At 48.5% G+C, this 11213-nt stretch overlaps 1 protein-coding gene across 1 annotated transcript; it reads right to left on the reverse strand.

Annotated features, from left to right (window-relative positions):
- Positions 1 to 4706: 4706 nt before the first annotated feature.
- Positions 4707 to 6046, reverse strand: LOC127298236 (ervatamin-C-like). Its single transcript, XM_051328148.1, has 2 exons — positions 5512 to 6046; positions 4707 to 5436 (listed from the first exon to the last, which is right to left on the reverse strand). The coding sequence occupies exons 1-2, from the start codon at positions 6023 to 6025 to the stop codon at positions 4856 to 4858; spliced, it is 1095 nt and encodes a 364-aa protein (XP_051184108.1). The 5' UTR covers positions 6026 to 6046; the 3' UTR covers positions 4707 to 4855.
- Between the last annotated feature and the right edge of the window lie 5167 nt (positions 6047 to 11213).

Raw genomic sequence — 11213 nt, forward strand, 5'->3', positions numbered from 1 at the left:
CAAGGCCGATTCATGTATATCTTCCGTGTATATTCTTCAAGTCCATCTTAATCACGGCCCACCTCTGATCCGGTCAAATTCTGGTGATAACAGCATCTCTATGATGCTTTACATTTACGTGCTTCATGGTGTTAATTTTAATTAAATTCTTATAGAAATCACCAAAGATTTTCCAAGTGGTTCAATCCAACAGATATTGATGCTTCCTCAAAAAACTTTTCTGGAAAATGTCAGCTGAAAGCTCCTATGCATCTACTAATGACCAAGATTATTAGATTCCTAAGCCACCTAAAAATTATAGTTCCCATGAAAAGTTGTTTCCGGTTTAGCGTATCAATACCTATTCCATAGATTTTTTTTCTCTACCAGGAACCATATTTGAACTGGTGACACGAGGATTTTCAGTCCTTAGCTATCATGGTCTTTTCTTGCATCGATTTGCGCCGATCGGTGAAGGACACGGTAAATAAGGGCTGAGACCATAAAGGTAGTACACATTGCACGACATGCAGGTGCTAGGGGGTTGGTTACACAAGATTGTTAAATAATAAATTTTAGCCCGTAGCAACGTACGGGTATTTGTGCTAGTAATTTATGTTCCTTCTATGGCACTGGTGCAGGCTAGTGTCGCGTTAAATGTTCACAATGAAAAAGCTCAAATGAGATGATCATCTCTCCGTCATAAAACTCAAACACATAAAGAGTCGAGGTCTCACTTTATACTCCTTCAGTATACCCCTTCACTATACATCTTCATAAGTTCCATTATGAAGAGGCATGGAGCAATCTTAATCTTTGTTGTGTTTGCGTTAGGAGAAGGGAGCGTACTAAAGGAAAAGAAAAGTCTAACAACAGAACATGATATATAAATACAGTATACTGTTTCACGTAGACACACCACATATAATAGCCTGATAGGTAGGTAGGACATCAAAGTTTAGGCCCGTGCTAGCCGTCCGTCGGCCGACGCGGGGGCGGAAAATCGGTTGCAGGCGTGTCGTTGGATTTGACACGTTCGTCCGTCCGATTCGTCGTGCATGAGACGTCTCTTTCAGCCACAGAAACGTCGCTTTCGTGCTGCTTCAACGTCAGGTGTAGATCGGTGGAGCGTCCCGGGTTGTTGCTGCGCCTGCGCGCGTGTGTGGAGCCCGCCATGTGCCGCTGTCCGCTGAGGGCTTGCTGTGAATCTCTCGCTTTTGAGACATTGCTACTCGCTTGCTTGCATGGCTCGCTGCTAGCTAGCTAGCTGGTGTATGGCTGTAGGCACTACGCTAAAAAAAACTTCATTGTTATTGTTTCATACTACTGCATAATATATTCTACGAGGAAATGTAAAATTACATTTAACTTTTGACTAACAATAGGATTTATTCATAATTACTGTTGTGAATATATTAGTGAAATTGTTTACAACAATACAACCATAGCATTAGAATTGTTTGTTGTCGTTGAAATCATTGTTTACTATTGTTGTAAACACCTAACTTTTTGTAGGAATTATTTTTAGTAACGGTTGTAAATATATTAGTGATTTGTTCGATATTTTTGTCATAGGGAATTAGTAGTATTAGAATTGTTTTTTTGGTTGAAATCATTGTTTACTATTGTTGTAAACATCTAACTTTTTTGTAGAATTTATTCATAATTATTGTTGTAAATATTTTTGTGATTTGTTGTAAAGATATTTTTGACACATGAAAATAGTTTATTCAATTTTTAAATCATTGTTTACTATTATTGTAAACACCTAACTTTTTTGTAGGTTTTATTCAGAATTGTTGTTGTAAATATTTTCGTGATTTGTTGTAAAGATATTGTTGTAAATTCACAGGCAATCCTTACAACATCTAGTATCTGCTTTGACTACAAAATATAAATGTGTTTATTACAAATTTAACTAATATATGCCACATCTGAAAAATCACATGTAAGTATTACAACATCTCGTGTGTGCTTTGGATACAAAATTTACATGTGTTTATTACAAAATTAACTAACATATGCAACATCCAAAAATTCACGGGGTAAGCATTACAACATCTCGTGTGTGCTTCGGCTACAAAATTAACTAACATATGCCACATCCAAATATTCACCGGTAAGGATTACAACATCTCGTGTGTGCTTTGGCTACAAAATTTACATGTGTTTATTACAAAATTAACTAACATATGCCACATCTAGTTCAAGGGTAAGCATTACAACATCTCGTGTGTTCTTTGGCTACAAAATTTACATGTGTTTATTACAAAAATTAAATAACATATGCCGCATCTAGAAAATTCAGGGGTAAGCATTACAGCATCTTTGGCTAAAAAATTAGCACAAGCATGTGGCCTAGCTACTACTAGCTAGCTAAATGCATGGCAGCAGCGTCGCAGCTAGGTGACTATGCGTCTATGACTATGAGGCAGTGGCCTCCTAGCTAGCAGCAGCTTTTTTTCTTGAGCTAAACTAGCAGCAGCTACTAAATGACGTGCGGCAACATGCGCATGGGTGGTGGGCCAGAGTGCGCCTATGGGCCAAAACCCATCGAACACAGCCCGTTCGCTCAGAAGCGCGCGGCTCGGTGCAACCGATCGCTACTCCAGATCGGTCGCCCGAACATAAGCATTTTCCCAAAGTTTACAAATGCACGAGTAAACCTAGATGCTGCTGTGTACACGAGCTTACTTAGCTACGCATGGTCCGGTAGGCGACGTCGAGCGTGACGCCGCAGGGCCTAATCGACGATGTGGATACTAGGTAGATATGCGGCGGTACGCCGTACACCACGGAAGAAAATCTTATACGACCCTGGGTCGTACGCTCTGGTGGCTGGACCAAGCCCTGCGTTTGACACTTGGCAAGAACGAATCTCAAGGCACCAGGACAAATCTGTTTAACCCAAACCACGTGCGGGCAGAGAAAGAGCTCGAAACATCCCATGGTGCGAAGAAAACAGGGCCGGTCCTGATATTTCGGAGGCCCGGGCGAAACTAAAATTTTGGACCCCTCTTACTACTTTTTTTCATGTGTATGAGATGATGAAAAATAAATACTTTTAAGTATACACAACTTTAATATTTATATAAAATAATATAAAATAATGTTTACATGATACATTAAAATTTTCTCCGCCAATTCTTAGAAGCAAAGTCCATGATGATGGAATCAATATCAAACTCGTCCACTAACTTCTTGTCGATGTATAGAGTTGTCAGACCAGTTAACCCCGCTCCTACAAATAAGAACAACAACTAATAATCAAAATTCAGAACCCGAATTATAGGCGAGCATACAGTAGAATTCCAAGAGAACTACAGCGGGCGTTCTTACCTTCTATCTTAATCTAATACGCAGCCTAATTGACGATGACCAGACTGGGACTGCCAACTGTGACGGCCACTCGCCGATGGACTAGCAAGTAGCACTGTAGTCCACAGGAGGGCAGCAGTCAGCAGATCGTCTCGCGGTCGGTCGGTCGCGATCGTCGAGAGAGAGGGTAGGAACCAGACGGCCTAGGCGATAGCCACGAACCGCGAGAGAGCAGGCAGCAAATCGAGGCGTCGGGCTCGGTCAAATTGACGATGTTTCACATATTGATAGATGGAACGGATTTCAGGCGCCTACTCGCCGTACCTACTCGCCGTCGCACGGCCTACACCGGCCTCGGTTATCATCGCCGCGCGGCCTACCATCGGCCGCCGGAGGGGTCGGCGCCGTCTTCGAAGCGCGAGGGCTTCGCGCACTCCGCACTCCGGGCACGCCGCAGATTGGCCAGCCCCTCCCGCCTACGGCGTTCAAGGGCCTCGGCCAGAGAGGAGTCCCACAGGACTGTCCTAGCCATAGAGTTGGCCTCTGCCTTCTCCGCCGCCGCCTCCTCCTTCGCCTGGGCCGCCCGCCAGCTCCCGGTTCTCCTGCTCGACCCGCGCGGGAGAAGGGCCCCTCCGCTGGAGCGAGTCCAGGTCGGAGCTGTTGGCTTCCTCCTCCGCCAACCAAGCATGGCAGCGCTTGGCGTCCCCAGCCAGGGTCTCGAAGGATGCGACCAGAACGAATCGGTCGCGGCGCACTCGAGCGGCCGGGCATGGGGGCGTCGTCGTCCGCGATGTTGTGGATGAAGGCGTCCGCCGGTGGGGCCGCCGAGGGCCGCCATCGCCGCCCGCGCTCCGCGAACTCCGCCTCGGCATCGGCGAGCTCGGCCATGGCGTTGGCGATCTCCGCCCGGTCTCCGCGAGGCGCCCTTCCGCGCGCTGCCGCCTCCGCAACCTCCGCCTCCGCCGCCTCTAGGCAGGCGATGGCCGCCGGACGCGTGGCATCGCCATTAACGTGGTTGGCGGAGGTAGGCGGCGGCCGCTCGTCAGCTGAGGCATCGCCATTAACGTGGCGCAGATCGCCGGCGACGCGATGGCGCCGATCGGCCGGCGCGCTTCGAGAAGACGCATCGACGCAGGGTCGCTGCCAGGCGGTGCCGACAAAACGTCCGCCAGACGCGAGCGGACACTTTGCGCGTCCGCGCAGCTCCGCAGCGACGCATCCGAGGCGCATATTTGGGTTAGATTTGCGTTGCCGTGGATGGCCCGATCACTTTGCGTCGTCCCGCTGGAGGTGATACCAGACGTATTTTTCGGCCCGACGAACAGAACCGATGACTGGAGATGCCCTAAGGGTGAGAGCACTGAGCAAGCATGAAAATCACGGCAGCACGAAGGCCAACGCTAGAGTACTGAACGGGAAAAGGAGACTTGGTAATTGGAATCGGATAACAGGTGGCCAGATGCTTTGAGATTTGTTTTTGCCAGGTGTCAAACGCACGACTTGGTCCACAGATCGAGCGTACGACCCAGAGGGCATGATATCTGGAGTATGTACGCCGCTAGTACGGGTAGGCGACGTCGAGCGCGATGCCGCATATCCCGGGGCCGCCGACGTCGCGGCGCATGCGGATGTAGCCTTGCTCGCCCCAAGTCTGTCCCCACGAGTTCTTGACGATCCAGTACTTGGCCCCGGTAGAGGGGTCGGTGCCGTAGCCGACGACGGTGACGGCATGCGCTAGCCGCGTCCCGCAGGGGCCCGAGTAGACGCCACTCCGATAGAACTGCATGCCGCTGCCCACCTCGATGGCCACGCCGACCGGCTGCCCGGCCACGGCGCGCTGCATGATCAGCTCGTTCCTCGGCGGGATGGCCCCCTGCCCGGTGATCTTGGCGGCGATGCGCGCGGACTTGGCGCGGTTGCAGGGGCCTCGCACCGCCCGGTACGGGTACTCCGCCTCCGTGGTGAGGCCGCCGTTCTCCACCACCCACTTGTAGCCCCTGTGGTAGGACCCCAGGTTGCAGCCGCCGTCGTACTGGTCGCAGTCCACCAGCTGCTGCTCCGACAGCGACACCAGCCTCCCCGTCTTGATCCAGTGCAGCGTCTCGATCGTCGCCACCGTCACGAACGCCCAGCAGCTCGCTGCATGCATACGTTCAAATTATTTAAAGGAGAAGCAAAAGAGATCGGTGAGGTCATGTTAGTTAATTCACGTACAGCATGACGAGCTCTGGGACTTGGGCGGCACCACGGCGCCCTTGGCCCGCCAGTCCAAGCTGGGCGGAGGTGGAGGCTTGTCGCCGTCAGCGCCAGACGACCACAGGTGATCACCGTCGCCGCTACCACCGGCGGTCGTCGTGATGACCGAGTCCGCGCCATCATCACCGCGATATCCTCCGTCGTAAGAGTAAGAAGACGCGTACCTGGCCAGGAACTCGTCCTGGGTGAGGTCGGCGAACTCGTTCTCGCCGAGCTCGTAGGTGAGGTCGCCGCGCCGGTTGGTGGCCTCGATGTACTCCACGTTGTTGCGGTACACCTCGAAGCGCCGCAGCCGCTCCTCCGCGCTCAGGTACGACCGGTTGTGCGTCGCCTGCCACTGGAGGAACCTGTTCATCATCAGCATGTCACCGGCGTCGACGTGGCCGCTCGACGCCGCAGGGAAGGCGGCGAACAGGCCGCGCATGAGCAGAACTGCGGTGATCGCCGACCATATGCCAGGGGAGGAAGCCATGTCGATCGATCGAGCTACGTACACTACTTCTGCTTGAACATGCAAGCGCAGATGCGTTTATATAGTGCTCGATCGCCAAGTGTGTGAGAGTGCTCGTGGAGCGCGGGAACATGTCTTTAGGATGTGTCGGGTTGGCTGGCGGTGCGGATCAATGCGATAGGCCGGCGACGAATGCATGCTGCTGGCGTTGCACGAGTTGGGGAATGGTAACGATCTACTTTTTTCTCTTGGATCAGTCTTTATACGGTGCAGATATATGTGTGCCATGGCTTGGCACACGAAAGAGTTGGTTAGGTTGCGTTGCCGTGCACACTCAACTTAGGGCCACTGCAATGAAATGTAGCGGCCGGACACCGGTTTCCCTACTAACGAATGCACCTTGTCGCCTTCCAATTTGTGTCAGCATTTCTATTGTCAGAAGAGAGGCACTTGGGAAATGCTCCCTCCGATCTCATGAAACATGTCAAAGTTTATTGAAATTTGGATGTATCTAGATACTATTTAGTGTCTAGGATACATCAGAATTTAAATTAATCTCCGACAAGTTTCATGGGACGAAGGGAGTAGATAACACCTTCAGAATGATGCATGTGCCATAATTTTTTCAGTCGTATCTTCGTCTGATTTTTTTTCTTTAAATGGGGGCAGGCAATGAAGTTTTACATGAAGATGCATGGGTGACCGGATTTACAAAAGCCTACTGGCCCAACATAATTTCACTCATCTTTTAGCACCCGCTATAACTCAAAGCCTAGCCTTCTTCTTCTTGATGTTAGCGAGCAAGACAAATGGTGGGGCAGGCTTGTTGGGGAAAACCTGCACATTCCTTTTATTCCAAGATATAAGGGGGGTGAGGGAAGCCATTGCCTTGCGGTTGGTAGATGATCTCGGCATCATTTTTAGCCACCAACCTTGGAGAGAAAAAATTGCCCATTGTTGGGTGTTCAGAGAGTGAAGACCAAGCCAATCTTGTAAGAGTCTCCAAAGGCTGGCGGTGAAACGACACTTGGAAAAAAGGTGAGAGGCTGACTCTTTGGCGTGCTTGCAAAGTGAACAAAGCCCACAATTGGATCATCCCCGCTTTTCCAAACAATCGGCCGTCCGAAAGCATGCAGTATGAATCGCAAGCCCAAGCTCTCCACACCATGGTGTTCATCATTGTAAAAGTCGCCCCAAAAATAGCATCTTGTATGCTAAGGGCGCGGAATATTGCTCATTCATTGAAACCTCCCAAACGACGTCCTCATCAACATTTTGTTGTAGTTGCACCTATTTAAGTTTTACCCAAAGATCCACAAATTGGTTCGCATGGTCCATGCTAAAACTCTCATCTAGGATCACTTGGTCAATCTACGCATCGTCCTGCAAGGCTTTGTTGACATTCAATTTCATCCTCTTGGACTAAGAAAATATGAGAGGAGTAATTTCTTGTGGGTTTAGAGTGTATAGCCATGGGGCCTCCCAAAAGAGGGTATTTTTACCGTTCCCAACCGTGAGGAAGATGGAGGCATAGAACAACTCCATGTTTAAACTCACATTCCCCCGAATTTTTTTGTTGGATCCTTCATTCAAGCCATGGGAATCTCAAACGAAGGACCCTTGCGAACTTGTCAATGCATACCACTCTGAGTCCACCAAGATTCATGGGGCGGCAAACCGATGTCCACTTTTCTTTGCATTTGTCGCCGGCTGTCTTGTCAACTTGGGTGCATGTTGAGAAGAGTCAAATGGTAGATCACTTCAGATGCAAGAACGGACTTAATGAGGGCAGTGAGGTCAGCGGTGGTGATGAGTTTTTCGTTGTAAATTGTGAGTTTTCCTGCCACTTTCTCCTCAAGGTGTTGGAAATCAGCCCGACGGAGGCACCATATGGAGAGTGGGAGGCCAATGTACTTCATTGGGAAGTGGGCACGCACAACCGGTAGCCCATTGAGGATCTCCACAATGTTGACGTTCTCACAACAAGTAGGAACCACGAAGATTTTGTGGAAGTTGGTGCAAAGGCCTGTCACCTTTCCAAAATTCTCGGAACGGATGAAAGGTTTTGTATGTCTTCCTTTATGGGTGCAACAAAAATTTCCGTGTCCACCGCATAAAATGAATTTCTCAAAATTGTTCCCCGACCATGAAGATTGTGAAGTAAATTGTCGCGAGTGGTTACATCATGGATTTTTGTGAGTAGGCCGATGGAGATGACAAACAAGAGACATGAGAGGGGATCCCCTAAGTGGAGGCTACAACCATGCATGAAGGGAAGGCTGACAATCCTGTTGAGAAGCACGCATGAGGATGACATAGAGAGTAAAGCGGGAATTCAATTTTGGAACCTACTTGGGAAACACCGGGGATGGTGAAGGTCTATCATATATTCCCATATTATTGAGTCAAAGCCTTGCGAATGCCAAACTTGAACAAAAGTTCCACCATCTTTCTCTTATGCAATCTCTTCGCCAAGTTCTTCACGTAAAGCAATTTTTCGTGAATGCATATCTTTTTCATTAATGAGCTTTTAGCATTAGAGACTAGATCCTTCATGAATGGCCCAAGTTGGAGAGCAAGGATCTTGGTAATGATCTTGGCTACGGCATAGTCGGATTAGGCTAATGGGCCTAAATTCAGATATTTCCTCCGTCCCCTCTTTTTTGGGTAGTAAAGCAATTTTATTGGAGTTGAGCCAATGTAAATTCTCCACATGTAGGTTTCTGAATAGGTGGATCACCCTGATAATATCATCTTTGATGGTGCTCAAACATTTCTTGAAGAAAGGGCTCATGAAACCACACACCCCCGTGGCCTTGTCCCCCGACATTTGATTGATGGCATTCATTACCTCCTCCTAGGTTAATGGGTCATCAAGGCCACCCATCAATAGATTCTCAAAGTTCATCTCATTCCTATTGAAGTCTCGAGTTCTCGCATCTCCCCTAGTAATGGAATTTTTGAAGTGGTTATGCATAATGTATTCATTTACTTTATCCATCTAATCATCGAACAACATTCTTTTTTCTTGTGCAATGTCAAGGTGGAGGATGAGGAGGAGTGCAACATGTAAGAAAATCTTGGTTCTTGTGAATAGGCCTCGGATCCACTTTTTCAATTCCTTGCTTGTTTGTTGGAGTTTGTGAAACATGATGTTGTAAGGTTCCATGTGATTGGAGGGCTCATTTCAAGCCATATGGACATCATCATTGAAACCGGGAAGGCGGAGCCACACATTTTCGAACTTAAAAGTCTGAGGTCTTTGAGGGACACTATCATCTTCTAAGAGTAGCGAGCAATGATCTGAATGTGAGGACAATAGGGCATGAATGACATAATTATCAAAGCAAGGTCCCATTTTGTGTTGCAAAAGAAGGTGCAAGCCTACACATAGTTGGATTGAGCCTCTCATTTGCACCATGTGAAGCGCCTATTTGGAAGTGAATCTCTTTGAGATCACAAGATTGGAGAGACTTGCGAAAGTGGTTATATGACTTGGGTTGACATTGCGCTTGTTTTTTTGCGTGAGCTCGGTGGATTTGGTCTTTGCACCCTTCCCTTGTTGAGACATTGACTCATCACCTCTACGCCGCTCGGGCTGCTCTGGGGAAACCCTAGATTTGGGTCTTCCGGGTCAAACGATGTCAACGCTTTCGGTGCCGCTCTCCCTCATTGGGTTATCATTTTTGAAGCAAGTGGTGGATGGAGAAGGCAATAGGTGGAGCGGTGTTGAATCTTCCGCATTGACGCCAACGTGTCTCGGCGGCATGGTGCAATGGGGTTTCGGTGACGGCCATACCATGATGGACTCACACATGGTGACGGCGCTGTCTGGCATCATGCATGGTGGTGTCAACGGTAGGAACGACAAAGATTATGAAGATTCCTTTGTGGTTCGCTGGCGGTAGCGGCTTCTATAGCATGTGCATGAGGTGCTCACTTAGAGTTTGCTAAATCGGATGAGTGCTCACGTTTCGCTTAGAGGGTGTCTCGGAGTATGCGATGTTCCGGCTCCTAATTGACAGGAGGTTTTCATGTTCCCAGGGTATAAGGTCCTACTGGCACCATCTTCACTCATTGTTAGGTATGTAGATGTTGTGCAATGGCTTCTGGTTTTTTTATATACTTTTTTGTCTGACCTTTATTAATTAAAATAATAAAGAAGGTTGTATGCATGGTCGATGCAAAGGCTAGGATGTTCGGTTTCTAATGGGTAAATAACGGTGATCTCAGGTTTCAAATGCTACCAGACACCACTCTTCAAAAATTAAATTTATGAATGTCAACAAGTTTGAAAAACTGTTGTGAGTGTTCATAAGATTTGTCTTTATAATCTCTAGAGTTCACATAGCCAAATTTGAAATACATATAGAGAAACAAAAAAAGAAATTTTGATATTTGAATAGTATGATTCGAAGGACAAGGCCTTTTTTGCAACCGGTAACATATATTCCCAGTTTTTGAAATGAATTCTGAACGCAGTTTAAAATGTCAAAAAATCTCAAACGAAAAATGGATGCATACATGTCGACATCATAAAGTCATTGCACCGAAAACAGACAAAATTTGTTGCTTAAAAACCATATTTCAGTCAGATTCGTGTCGTTCAGATCCGGGCGGAGGACACCCTGTTCCACGCGCGCACAGCCCGCGGCGCCAACGTATCGGGCTTCCCCAAACTCCGGCTCCAGCCACGGCCCGCTCGTCGTGCTGTATAGCCGCACTGCCACTGTCAGGTGCGTGCGACATGGCGCTCATCCACTTCCCGGGCAACAGCGCGGCCCAGTTGTCGCCGGCGAGTCGCCCTGGTAGTCCGTTTACGCCCCGCATCGACAGCGCCACCGGCTCTCGCCCGTTCGGCATATCATGTTGTGCACTTCTTCCCCAGGCTACGCCTTCCGCCGGGTGCGGACCCGGACATACCGGAACCGTTCTAGGCGATGGACCCAAAGTCCCGAACCAACACCGTTTTCAGTTCGAATACGAGTCCCAGAGGAACATCTATATAGCCGTCACCGATTAGCCCAGACACCGTCAAATCCCTAGGCCGGATGCTTGTTGCCATTGCTAGAGAGAAAAGAAAGTCCGAGAGGAGATCATCAGATCAGAACATCGACGTGGAGATGGCGGCGGAGGCGAAACAGAAAAAGAAGCGTCCCATCACACAACTCACCGGCGATGAGCATGAGGAGGAGGCCGACGGGAACAA

Source organism: Lolium perenne, chromosome 5 (genome assembly GCF_019359855.2).
Source record: "Lolium perenne isolate Kyuss_39 chromosome 5, Kyuss_2.0, whole genome shotgun sequence".
Lineage (NCBI taxonomy): Eukaryota > Viridiplantae > Streptophyta > Magnoliopsida > Poales > Poaceae > Lolium > Lolium perenne.

Bases quoted from the DNA above. Each gene is read 5' to 3' on its own strand.
- LOC127298236 (XM_051328148.1), bottom strand. From the start codon at position 6,025: ATGGCTTCCTCCCCTGGCATATGGTCGGCGATCACCGCAGTTCTGCTC. The intron at 5,437-5,511 runs GTACGTGAATTA...GTATGCATGCAG, and splicing joins GTCCCAGAGCTCGTCATGCT to CGAGCTGCTGGGCGTTCGTG.